General features: G+C 43.5%; 1 protein-coding gene across 7 annotated transcripts in view; it reads left to right on the top strand.

The window, feature by feature from the left end:
* Positions 1 to 13,133, top strand: part of RMND1 (required for meiotic nuclear division 1 homolog) — a 47,421-nt gene extending 34,288 nt beyond the window's left edge. For 5 of the 7 annotated variants that reach the window (XR_012433546.1, XR_012433545.1, XR_012433543.1 and 2 more), the window contains 3 exons: positions 553 to 673; positions 12,190 to 12,306; positions 12,754 to 13,133. Coding sequence is in view for 2 of the 7 variants with exons in the window: in XM_005552147.3 (XP_005552204.3) it covers positions 553 to 673; positions 12,190 to 12,306; positions 12,754 to 12,786 (271 nt within the window). In the remaining 5 variants the exon portion in view is untranslated. Of the gene's footprint in view, positions 1 to 552; positions 674 to 6,429; positions 6,541 to 11,629; positions 11,668 to 12,189; positions 12,307 to 12,753 lie in introns of those variants that run through there. The other 2 variants (XR_010586292.2, XR_012433544.1) reach the window with 2 other exon arrangements.
* Positions 13,134 to 13,718: the final 585 nt, after the last annotated feature.

The raw sequence follows: 13,718 nt of genomic DNA, 5'->3' as shown, positions 1-13,718 counted from the left end.
GAGGCAGGAGAATGGCGGAAACCCGGGAGGCGGAGCTTGCAGTGAGCTGAGATCTGGCCATTGCACTCCAGCCTGGGCGACAGAGCGAGACTCCGTCTCAAAAAAATAAAATAAAATAAAATAAATAAAATAAAAATAAAAATTGAAAACAAAATGAGTTTTTTTCTGTCTACTTCATAAATAACGTTGGTATTAAAGATTGAATTAATTTGGTTCAGAATTTCGAAACCCGTTTGTAAATGTTATTTACACATTTGTTGGAAGTATTTTGCAAAGGTCAGTGTTAACACGTGTTTTCAGCCAGATGCAATGCCACATGCCTGTAGTTCCAGCTACATGGTAGGCAGGAGACAGCTTGAGCTCAGGAGTTCAGGTTGCAGTGAGTTGTGATCACCACTGCACTCCATCCTGGGTAACATAGCGAGACCCTCTCTCTTAAAAAGAAAAAAAAAAAAAAGTTTTCATAAAGCACCATGTAAATATTAAATATAATAGAAACAATGATTTTTAATTCAAGATAAATAAAAAGTTATAATTTTCCCTTTTTTAAAGGCACCGTATAAACTTGAGTTCAGACTTCTTGATTACTCCTGATTTCTACTGGGACAGAGAAAACCTGGAAGGACTTTATGATAAAACATGTCAATTCCTTAGCATTGCCCGAAGAGTTAAGGTATGTATTTTGCACTTTTAATGAGAGAAAAAGACACGTTGTTGCCTGTAAATTGAATGTTTAACTGCTTGCAGAGAAATATCGTTTGACTTCCGTTCAAATCTCTTTATATTTCCCCTTCTTGTCCTCTATACAGTCACTTTTCAATTTTTTCTGTCAAAGAATCTTCTGATATTAGCTCTACAGACTAGATAAGGTTGGTGAATAAGATGAGAGTTTGGAAGCCTAATGGTCCATCAGGAAGTTCTTGTCAAGTATCAAGCAAGAGTTCCTGACTGCCCCGATCTGTCATGGTGACAGTGAGAATAGAAATAAATTTAAGGAAGAATCATATAAGACAAGTGATAGGTAATGGCAGACCATGGAGAAGGAAGAATAAAGGATGACTGATGTTTGCCTGGAGGTGACAAGTAGAAAGGTGGAAAAACAATGAGAGGTCAGAGAGGAGATGCTGAGATTAGAGTAGCAACAAGATATCCAATTAGCTCCATCATGTAGGCATTTAGAAGGGCAGAAGCAAAGTCGAGAAGAGAGACGCGTATCAAGAAATCCCAACACTTTGGGAGGCCAAGGTGGGTGGATCACCTGAGGTCGGGAGTTTGAGACCAGCCTGGCCAACATGGCGAAACCCTGTCTCTACTCAAAATACAAAAATTAGCCAGGCATGGTGGCACGCACCTGTAGTCCCAGCTACTCAAGAAGCTGAGGCCAGAGAATCACTTGAACCCAGGAGGCGGAGGTTGCAGTGAGCTGAGATTGAGCCACTGTATTCCAGCCTGGGTGACAGAGTGAGACTGCGTCAAAAAAAAAAAAAAAAAAAAAGCTGTAGTGATGGAGGTAGACCACATGTGGAAAGAGCATAGAAAACAGAAAATTGGCATTAGTATAATGGGTACACATAGTTCTGTGACATTTCGCCACATCTATAGATCCACGCAACCACACGATCAAGACACAACTGTGCCAGGTGCAGTGGCTCACGCCTGTAACCCCAGCACTTTGGGAGGCCAGAGGTGGGCAGATCACTTGAGGCCAAGAGTTCGAGACCAGCCTGGCCAATATGGTAAAACCCTGTCTCTACTAAAAATACAGAAATTAGCTGGGTGTGGTGGTGCATGCCTGTAGTCCCAGCTACTCGGGAGGCTGAGGCAGCAGAATTGCTTGAACCCAGGAAGTGGAGGTTGCAGTGAGCTGAGATCGTGCCATTGTGCTCCAGCCTGGGTGTTGCAGCGAGACTCCATCTCAAAAAAGCAAAACAAAAAGACACAAAGCTATTTTATCACCACACAGTTCTTCCTCATGCTACCCTGTATAGTCACACTACCCTCCCCTTACCCAGACTGTCCCTAACCCCTGGCAGTGAGTAATCTCCATCTCCATAATTTTGTCATTTTGAGGATGTTATATAGAGTCATACAGCATGTGACTTTTTAACTGGCTTTTTTCATGGAGCATAATGCCCTCAACTTGGATCCTTCCAAATTGTTGCTTGTATCAAAGTTCCTGTCTTCCTGTGGTTACTGAAACATTTTCTGGTATTTCGTTTTGATGTTATTTTTTAGTATATCTCTTTGCATAGATATTTAGTAGTTGCTTTGGTTATTACATCATATGTATATAACTTATTACAATCTACTGATTTCAACATCTTGCGGATTAAATGAAGTATAGAATCTATTTCCCTGATGGGTGATTGGATGCAGAAAAAAAAAGAATCCTTATTTCTTCTATATTCCTTTACCCTTCCCTATTTATAATTTTCTTAACTATTCTTCTGCAGACATAGGAAACTTCATCAGATAATGTTATAATTTTTGCTTCAACCATCAAACATAATTTAGAAAACTAAGAAAAGTAAAGTCTATTGTATGTACCCATGTTTTTATCCTTTCTGTTCTTTTTTCCTTCTGATATTCTAAGATTTCTCTTACTGTTTTTTGTTTTGTTTTGTTTTCTCCAAGAACTTTATTTAGCCATCCTTTTAAGGTAAGTCTAGTGAGACAGATTCTCTTAGTTTGTCTTCATCTGAGAGTGTATTAATTTTCTCTTCATTCCTGAAGGATATTTCCTAGAAACAGGATTCTGGGTGGACAGTTTTCTTTCTTTCAGCACATGAAAAATGCCATGCCACTTTCTTCTGACCTCCATGGTTTCTGATAGGAAATCTTTCATAATTCTATGACATGTGCATTTTATCTTTTATCATTTCACAAAGTCTTTGAGGCTCTGTTCACTTCTTTTCCAGTATATTTTGTCTCTGTTAAGACTGGGTATTCCTTTGTTTCATCTTCTAGTTCATTGATTCCTTCCTCTGTTACATTCATTCTGCTGCCCATCATTGAGTTTTTTATTTCATTTATTGTATTTTTTAGTTCTAAAATTTCCATGTTTTTGTCTTTGTATCTTCTGTTTCTTTGCAGAGACTTCCTGCTTTTTCATTTGTTTCAAATGTGTTCAAAATTGCTTATTGAATCATTTTTATGATGGTTGCTGTAACATCATCTGATAATACCTAACCTCAGATACCTCTTGATGTTAGTGTCTACTGATTGTCTTTTCTTATTCCCTCCAACTAATTTTAATACCTCCAGTTTCCCTCATTGCCTCAAGTGTTCTGGCTTAATATACAAGGTCCTTCCTATTGTATCCCTTTTTCAATCATATTTCCTACCAATCCCCACATCCACTTTGTATCACATCAAAAATAAAGGATTAGCCTGGGAAACACAGTGAGACCTCATTTCTAGTAAACAGTTTTTTTAAAAATTAGCCAGGTATAATGGCATGTGCCTGTAGTCCCAGCTACCCTGGGAGGCTGAGGCAGGAGGATTGCTTTAGCGCAGGAGTTTGAGGCTGCAGTGAGCCATGATCATGCCACTACATCCCAGTCTAGGTGACAGAGCAAGACCCTGTCTCAAAAAATAAAAATAAAAAATACATTATTTATCATTTCAAAACCCTACCATGACTTATTGAATGCTATGTTCCACTTTAGTGTCTACACTTTTTTCCTCTAAGCTAGACACTGCCCCTTGCAAAACCACATCAAAGGTATCTGCAGTTGTCACTCATCTTGGTACCACCTATTCCTCTGTAGGTGTCTTCCAGCACAGGACAGTAGAGATCATCACCTCTGGTCAGGGCAAGAAAACCAAGCTATGTTGCTCTTAGCTGACACAGAAAGATTGATTAGTGATGGTTTAGGAATCAAATTCAGTGGACTCCATCAGTACAGTTTTAGATACCAAAGGTCTAACTAGACACCGATTTGACAATCAATTATCTGGTCAAACATGAAAAGCACTGGACTTTCTTGGTTGTCGACTGTGCACACAGGCTGAAGATCCAGAGGAGGCAACGGAGGAATACTAAAAGCTTTATACAGATGAGGTATTTCCTGTGGTTGTGTTAGCTATTCCTGTGTAACAAATTACCCCAAAACTTGGTGGACTGAAACACCCACTTACTGGCTGGGCACGGTGGCTCATGCCTGTTACCCCAGTACTTTGGTAGACCGATGCAGGCAGATCATTTGAGGCCAGGAGTTCAAGACCAGTCTGACCAACGTGGTGAAACCCCGTAAATTAGTCAGGCATGGCGGCATGCGCCCGTAGTCCCAAGTAGCTGATTCTGGAGGCTGAGGCACGAGAATCACTTGAGCCCAGGAGGCAGAGGTTGCAGCGAGCTGAGACTGCACTACTGCACTCCATCCTGGTGACAGAGTGAGACTCCGTCTCAAAAAAAAAAAAAAAAAAATGAAACACCACTTACTATCTCAGTTTTTGTGGGTCAGGAATCAGTGCACCTTAGCTGGGTCCTCTGATGCTGTGTTTCTCACAAGGCTGCATTCATCTCAGAGATTCACTTCCTAGTTCACTCGTGGTTATTGGCTGGATTTGGTGCTTCTCAGGCTATTAGATTGAGGCCTCAATTCCTCATAAGCTGTTGTCCAGAGGCTTCTCCATAGAGCATCTCACAATGTGGCAGCGTGCTTCACTGGAATGAACAAGTAGGGGAGCGATATGGCTTAGATCTGTATCCCTGCTCAAATCTTGTGTCAAATTGTAATGCCCCGTGTTGGAGGCAGGTCCTGGTAGGGGGTGATTGTATCATCAGGGTAGATTTCTCATGAGTGGTTTAGCACCATGTGCTAAACAGTGGTGCTGTTCTCGTGATAGTGAGTTCTGGCGAGGTTGTTTAAAAGTGTGTAGCACCTGCATCTCCCCTCGCTCTCTTGCTCTCGCTTATGCCATGTAAAGTACCTGCTCTCCCTTCACCTCTCACCATGATTGTAAGTTTCTGGAGGCTTCCCCAGAAACCAAGCACATGCCAGCATCATGCTTCCTGTAGAACCGTGCAGAGCCATGAGCCAATTAGGCCTCTTTTCTTTATAAATTTGCCAGTCCCAGGTATTTTTTTATAGCAATGAGAGACTGGACTAATACAGAGAGGAAGAGTGACTGTCAGGAAGAGAATGCTAGTAAAACAGAAGTCACACTCTTTTGCAACCTCATCACAGAAGTCACATCCCGTCACTTTTGCTGTGCTCTCTTTGTTAAAAACAAGTTAGGGCCGGGTGCAGTGGCTCTTGCTTGTAATCCTAGCCCTTTGGGAGGCTGAGATGGGAGGATCACTTGAGGCCAGGAGTTCAAGACCAGCCTGGTCAACATAGTGATACTCCATCTCTTTAAAAAAATTTTTTTTCTTTAAAGCAAGTTATGGCCAGGTGTGGTGGCTCACGCCTGTAATCTCAGCACTTTGGGAGGCCTAGGTGGGTGGATCACCTGAGGTCAGGAGTTCAAGGCCAGCCTGGTCAACATAGTGATACCCCATCCGAGACGGGCGGATCACGAGGTCAGGAGATCGAGACCATCCTGGCTAACACGGTGAAACCCCGTCTCTACTAAAAATACAAAAAATTAGCCGGGCGAGGTGGCGGGCGCCTGTAGTCCCAACTACTCGGGAGGCTGAGGCAGGACAATGGCGTGAACCCGGGAGGCGGAGCTTGCAGTGAGCTGAGATCTGGCCATTGCACTCCAGCCTGGGCGGCAGAGCGAGACTCCGTCTCAAAAAAAAAAAAAAAAAATTTTTTTTTCTTTAAAGCAAGTTATGGCCAGGCGTGGTGGCTTACGCGTGTATCTCAGCACTTTGGGTGGATCACCTGAGGTCAGGAGTTCAAGGCCAGCCTGGCTAACATGGTGAAACCCTGTCTCTACTAAAAATACAAAAATTAGCTGGGCATAGTGGCAGACGCCTGTAATCCCAGCCACTTGGGAGGCTGAGGCAGGAAAATCACTTGAACCCAAGGAGGCAGAGGTTGCAGTGAGCCAAGATCGTGTCACTTCACTCTAGCCTGGGTGAAACAGCAAAACTTCATTTCAAAAAAAAAAAAGGCAAGTTATTAGGCTGAGCCTACTCTCGAGGGTAGGGGATTACACAAAGGTGAACACCAAGAGGCGGGGAGTCTTTGGGTGACATCTTAGAAATCTGCCTACCACAGTGGTTTTGAAAAAGATGGAGAAAATTCTAGAAACCTACTTTATGACCACTGACCCACATGATCCTCATACTAATAATTACTTTAATGGTTGCCAGCTTCAGGCCATCAAAGATGGTGGAACCATTGCTGATCTCATTGTGTTCTGAACTGTCAGCAAGCCAAATGCCACTGCTCTCGGTTTGGACGAGAACGTTAATGCCAAAATTGATGATCTGATCTTTGACCTGGGTGGCATTTGTTATCTGTCCATCCTCAGTATTCAAGATGGAATTGCTGAAGTCAAGTCTACAACTGAGGATACCCACCTGAGTGAAGAATACCTTGACAACTAAGTGCTCAGCTGTTTCATGGCTGAGATCAACTGCAGGTACAGAAGGGACACCTGTGAGAACAAGCAGGCTGCCCAAGCCCCTTCGGCCTCTACTAAATGTACTCTTCATTCTGGTGTCGGGGCCAATTTGAGATTGAGTCCCTCCATGAAGGGGTTCACATCTATGCCTCTGTGCACATGAGCAGCTGGAAGAATCGAAAGCCACCCATCCCTGGCACCCTACACCTGTGGAGAAAGCCATAAGCAGTGTCACCCAGACACACCACCAGTCCTTCACGGGTGGCTCCATCTATATCCCCAAGATTTAAAATCTCCTATAGGGCCGGGCGTGGTGGCTCACGCCTGTAATCCCAGCACTTCGGGAGGCCAAGGTGGGAGGATGGCTTGAGGGCAGAAGTTCGAGGCCAGCCTGGCCAACATGGTAAAACCCAGTCTCTACTAAAAATACAAAAATTAGCAAGGCATGGTGGTGCATGCCTATAATCCCAGGTACATGAGGGGCTGAGGCACAAGAATCACTTGAACATGGGAGACGAAGGTTCCAATGAGCTGAGATTGCATGACTGTATTCCAGCCTGGGTAATACATTGTCCAGTAAGACATTTCTCCAAAAAAATAATAAAGATAAAGTCTCCTACAGGAAGAACAAGAGCTGAATTTATTTACAGGCAGCATGATCTTGTATGTAGAAGACCTGAAAGAATCTACAAAGAAGCTACCAGAATAAGTGAGTTTATCAAGGTTTCAAGATCAATGTATAAAAACGGTTATCTTTCGTTATACTACCAATACACAATTGGAAAATGAAATTTTAAAAATACTGTTTATAGTAGCACCCAAAACTTGAATTACTCAGGTTTGAATTGAGTGATTCAACTATTCCAGAATAATGTTAATTAATCATTGGAGTAATCTGAGCAAGCTAATTGTTTATTTCATTCCCATCTCACTCTGGGACATCGTTTTTGGTGTGAAATCTTCTGCAGGAGTTATGAAATACCTAAAAGGTCTCAAAACTACATTTCTCAGTTTCTCAGCATCCCAAAGGCAGTTCAGACTCGTTGGATGATGTCAAGGTTATTTAGAAGGGGTTGAAAGAGTTCACCCTGCCTTAGGCTCAGCATAGTGTTGGCATTACAGTCTTCCAAGAAAACAGATGGAACAAAGAGTGGCGGGGTTTTTTTTCTCCCTCAAAAAGTAGAAGGGTCTTGAGAAAATAGGGGTGAGTAGGCATAATACATGCTAAAAAGTTGAGCACAGAGGTCCAGATGCAGAGAGCAGTTACACAGTGTCATGGGACAGAAACTAGTTGGCAGTGGATCCCTCGCTCCATTTTCTCACGTCGTTATCCCCCGAAGTCCTGTCATTGAGGCTTCTGTCCCCATGCCACCTACTCTGTGAACACTTGTTTGTTGTCATGACTTCTAATCCCACATTCTCCTGGTGATTTTCAAATGTCTCTCTCATCCCAGTCTCTCGTCTGCCTTCCAAACGTTTCTAGTTGCCCCTCAATCTCACAGATCTTCCTCATTGACATATCTCATTGCATCCTTTTAAAAATTATGTGTGCACCGTTTTCCACTAGAATGTAAGCCCCTTGAAATCGGAGACCATGATTATTTTCTTGCCTGTTCTTGGCAAAGGCCTCACATACAGTATGTCCTCAAAAAATATTTGTAGGATTTAGTCAGCTGATTTAAGATTTCAAAATGAAACTTATGGTATTCCCCCCACCCCCAGAATATAGTAAACCTTTTCAGTTCTCTATTTCAGCTCATGGGAGGACCTTCTAGCCTCACCTATCTAGTCATTCAACCAGAAACTTAAAAGTCATCTGGGTGTCCTTTTTCTCCTTCACCCTCCATATCCAGTCAAACGATCTTTTTATTTTCCTCTCAGTATCATGGATTCATTAACAAATATTTATCGAAAGCCTATGTGATAGGCCCTGGGCTGGTGAAACGGGAGTACCATACTGACCCCTGATTTCAAGCCCCCAACTATTAACGTTCATCCACACAGCCCCTCATCTTCCTTTCCCACCTGGACTTGTCTAATTCCTTCTTCACTCTGTCTCCAGACTGGACCTTTTTCCAGTCTCTCTGCACCCTTTGGCTGGAAGACAGAGACGTGTCTATTTCACCATTCTGTCTCCTCTGCCCAGCATAGTACAGTAAATGTTAAACAAATACTTCCAGATTGAAGAGGCCTCCCCATTACCTGCAGAATGAAGTTCAGATATTCTAGCATGACATGCTGCTTTCCTATTGCTGCTTAACCTAGTGGCTTATCAGAAATTTACCATCTTACTGTTCTGTAGGTCAGAAGTCTGGCATGGCCTAAAGTTAAGGTGTTGATTCCTCTTTGGAGACTGTGGGTGGAATCCATTTCCTCACCTTTTCCAGTGACTGGAGGCCACCCATATTCCTTGCTTATGGCCCCTTCATCTAACAAAGGCCAGTGGAATCCTCATATTGTATCATTCTGAACTCTTCTGCCTCTCATTTCCACTTTTAAGGACCCTTGTGATTACATTGGGCTTACCCAGATAATCTAGGATTATCTCCCCATCTTAAGGTCAGCGAATTAACAACTTTAATTTCTTATACATTCTTAATTCTCCTTTGCCATATTATATTCACAGGTTCCAAGAATGAGGACATAAATATCTTTGGGGTGGGGGACATCATGTACACAGTACCTCTCACAATCCAGTACTAACTTACCTTTTTTTTTTTCTGAGACAGAGTGCAATGGCATGGTCTTGGCTCACTGCAACCGCCAGCTCCTGGGTTCAAGTGATTCTCCTGCCTCAGCCTCCCAAGTAGCTGGGATTACAAGCGCCCGCCACCACACCCAGCTAATTTTTGTATTTTTAGTAGAGACAGGGTTTTGCTGTGTTGGCCAGGCTGGTCTTGAACCTCAAGTGATCCACCTGCCTTGGCCTCCCAAAATGCTGAGATTACAGATGGGAGCCACCTGCCCCCAGCTAACTTACCTTCTTAACCTCACTTCCAAGCACTTTCTTCTAGGTTGTCCACAATCTAGCTATGCTTGTCTCCATGCTGTTTCCTATGCTTGACATGCTCCTTTCATGCCCCTATACCCCCACCAGCAACCCACCTTTTCTTCATGTCTGCTGCCTTTTAAAGCCTAATTCACATTGCCTGCCTCTGTGAAGCCTCTCCTGGTTTTTTCTTTGCTCCCTTATCTGCATGCTCAGAGCATACATGCCTCTATACCTAAATAAATAGAAAGCATGCTGTGGTAGTAGGGACTTTTTTGTGTGCGCGCGACGGAGTCTTGCTCTGTCACCCAGGCTGGAGTGCAGTGAGCGATCTCGACTCACTGCAAGCTCCACCTCCTGGGTTCATGACATTCTCCTGCCTCAGCCTCCTGAGTAGCTGGGACTACAGGAGCCGCCACCACGCCCGGATAAATTTTTTGTTTTTTTTTTTGAGACGGAGTCTGGCTCTGTCGCCCAGGCTGGAGTGCAGTGGCCGGATCTCAGCTCACTGCAAGCTCCGCCTCCCGGGTTTACGCCATTCTCCTGCCTCAGCCTCCGGAGTAGCTGGGACTACAGGCGCCCGCCACCTCGCCCGGCTAGTTTTTCGTATTTTTTAGTAGAGACGGGGTTTCACCGTGTTAGCCAGGATGGTCTCGATCTCCTGACCTCGCGATCCGCCCGTCTCGGCCTCCCAAAGTGCTAGGATTACAGGCTTGAGCCACCGCGCCCGGCCAATTTTTTGTATTTTTAGTAGAGACAGGGTTTCACCTTGTTAGCCAGGATGGTCTTGATCTCCTGACCTCGTGATCCGCCTGCCTCGGCCTCTCAAAGTGTTGGGATTACAGGCGTGAGCCAGTGCGCCTGGCCATAGGGACTCTTGCTTGCACATTTCAGTGTGTCGTCAGGTGTTTGGGTTAATTGAGGTTTGAAGCTAAGTTGTTAGACTTAATAGGAGACTTTGGGACATTTAGGAGACTTGTGGTAATATGAACAGACTCTAAAGGAATAAACTGGATGATGATGAGGTAGTGGAGAAAGAAAATGTTGCCTGTTTTTTGGCCCAAGTTGAAAGAAAATGCAAGAGGCTGAATCAGTAGTCTGCAGAGAGAAGCAAGCTTAAGGATGAACATTAAAGACCAAGTAGCCAATAGAAACAGACATTAGGCGGCCAGGCGCAGTGGCTCACGCTTGTAATCCCAGCACTTTGGGAGGCCGAGGCAGGCAGATCACGAGGTCAGGAGTTCAAGATCAGCCTGACCAACATGATGAAACCCCGTCTCTACATAATACAAAACTTAGCCAGGCATGGTGACACGCACCTGTAATCCCAGCTACTCACGAGGCTGAGGCAGGGGAATCACTTGAACCAGGGAGGTGGAAGTTGCAGTGAGCCGAGATCGTGCCACTGCACTCCAGCCTGGGTAACAAGAGTGAGACTCCGTCTCAAAAAAAACAAAAAAAAACAAAAAAAACAGACATTAGGAAAGGGCAAGAGGAAAGGAAAAGAGGGTGGGGAAAGGAAGAGGGAAGAGGCATGCTCTAAACATTTATACAGATTAGAAACTACAGGGTGACCATAACGTCTGGAAATAGGGGCAAAGGTGATGAGTGTGGTTCAGCGAGTTAGTCCTGTGGTTCCATGAGTAAGGTAGTTTCTTTTTTTTAATTATTATTTTTATTTTTTTGGAGACAGGATCTCAGTTTGTCACCCAGGCTGGAGTGCAGTGGCATGATCTTGTCTCACTGTAGCCATGACCACCTGAGCTCAAGCAATCCTCCCATCTCATCCCCGCCAGGTAGCTGAGGCTACAGGCACACACCACGCCTGGCTAATTTTTTTGTAGAGACAAGGTTTCACTGTGTTGTCCAGGCTGGTCTCCAACTCCTGAGCTCAAGTGCTCCCCTGCCTCAACCTCCCAAATGCCAGGATTACAGGCATATGCCGCCCAGCCTAGTAAGGCAGTTTAATGCTATGTGCAAAAATCGTAACATGGTGCAGTAACACATTCCAATCAACTCCTGAACATGTACGTGTGATTTATCTCTTAACGTTCGCTGACCAAACCTGTAACTTCAGCATACCCCATGAGACAAACTGTTCTAAAATTTTGCTTCCAGGATTTCCAGTTTCCAGAAACAAGTGACTAAGATACTAGGTAGGCATTTAACAGTTGTCACATCCAAATTATGAATTCAGGGACTTTATTTTCTTTGAACCCCCACAGCCAGCTTGTTTGGAGGCATCAGAATGCAGAACTGTTGCTGTTCAGTTGAAAGCAATGCCATCTAGTGGTGTGTGTGCAGCAGGTCAAATGTTAAGCGTAGGTTTCTAGTAGAAAGTAAATTATCTTTAGGTCTTGCTAAAAAAACATGTTTCAAGTTTGCCTTTTTTAACTGCTAAAAAGGGCAGCTACTAAAAACTAGGACTCAAAAACCTATTTTTAGTTCTTCCATCAAAATCTTACAAATAGAGCTTCAGTATGCCAAGTATTTCTTGCAGTTAAATCTGTACATTACAAAATGTCTCTGGGTGGATTCACAAGAAACTGATAATGTTGCTGGCTGTCTCTGGGGAGAGAACTGAGGACCAGGATTTTTCACTGTATAGCTATAAAATTTTTATGCATATGACTGTATTGTTTAAATATAAATACGTTACTAAAATTTTTCTTACACAGGTCATGAATGAAAAACTTCAACACTGCATGGAACTAACAGATCTAATGCGGAATCACCTGAATGAGAAGAGGGCACTCCGCTTGGAGTGGATGATTGTCATCCTCATTACCATAGAGGTAAGGTGGAAGTGCTGTGTACCGTAATCAGTTACCGTCTCTTAACAAATACAGGGGCTATGCTAATAAGATAGTTTGAGATAGAAAATTATTAGCAGGAAAGAGGCTGACTTTGTTATCATTACTGTTTGGAAGTTTCAAATTACTATTTTGCAAATACATTAAAAGTAATTTTTGAAAAGGTTCACTTTTTAAAATTTGAGAGTGGACCTCAAGGTTCTGCATTTTTAAAGACAGCATTTGGAAAAAGTTCTAGCTGTTAATTTATAATGTACAGCTCAACATCAATCAAGCATCCATGCCTCCAATTCACAGTTTGCCATGTGAGAAGGGGCAAACATTTACCTTACTTTGGGAGCATTTCTCATTAAGCAGAATCTTGGAAGTCATTTTAGTTTGTACCCATAATTTGCCTGTCATGAAATAATTCTCACTTTTTATTCTAAGGTAATGTTTGAGCTGGGACGAGTATTTTTCTGATCAAGTGATAACCAAAGTGTCACTGCAAGAGATTCAGGTTCTACAATCAAAAAATAAATGTTCAGCCGGGCGCGGCGGCTCATGCCTGTAATCCCAGCACTTTCGGAGGCCAAGGAGGATGGCTCATTTGAGGTCAGGAGCTCAAGTCTGGCCAACATGGTGAAACGTCTCTACTGAAAATACAAAAATTAGCCAGGTGTGGTGGCACACGCCCATGATCTCAGCTACTCGGGAGGCTGAGGCAGGAGAATCTCTTGAACTTGGGGAGGTGGAGGTTGCAGTGAGCTAAGATCACGCCACTGCACTCCAGCCTGGGCGTCTCAAAAATAAAAATTAATGTTCACTAATGGGTGATCATTTAATAGGTGTTTTTTTAATCAAGAAATTATCTTTTTCAGCCCCCAATATATCGTCTGAATAAAAATGAATCTAGTGTTTACATCACTGACAATTCAAAAGGAAAATATTTCAGTTAAGAACTCTGGAAAACCTTAGCATCTAGGAAATCTTGGCAAATACTTTTTAAAGCCAAAGGACTTAGGTTTTAGACACCACAACTTAACCTATCCCCAGGGAATCCCATCATGACCCTGGCTAAGGGAACCATACAGGAACTCAAGTGTTGAAATCAATATATACAGTCCGGGTGCGGTGGCTCACACCTGTAATCCCAGCACTTTGGGTGGCCGAGGCAGGTGGATCACAAGCTCAGGAGATCGAGACCATCCTGGCTAACACAGCGAAACCCCGCCTCTACTGAAAATACAAAAAATTAACCGGGCGTGGTGGCAGGCGCCTGTAGTCTCAGCTACTCGGGAAGCTGAGGCAGGGTGAACCCGAGAGGCGGAGCTTTCTGTGAGTTGAGATCACGCCACTGCACTGCAGCCTGGGCAACACAGCAAGACTCAGTCTCAAAAAAAAAAAAAAAAAAA

This window comes from Macaca fascicularis, chromosome 4, assembly GCF_037993035.2.
Source record: "Macaca fascicularis isolate 582-1 chromosome 4, T2T-MFA8v1.1".
Taxonomy (NCBI): Eukaryota; Metazoa; Chordata; class Mammalia; order Primates; family Cercopithecidae; genus Macaca; species Macaca fascicularis.
Note: the sequence above shows the minus strand (reverse complement) of the source record. Positions and strands in the feature narration are given on the sequence as shown.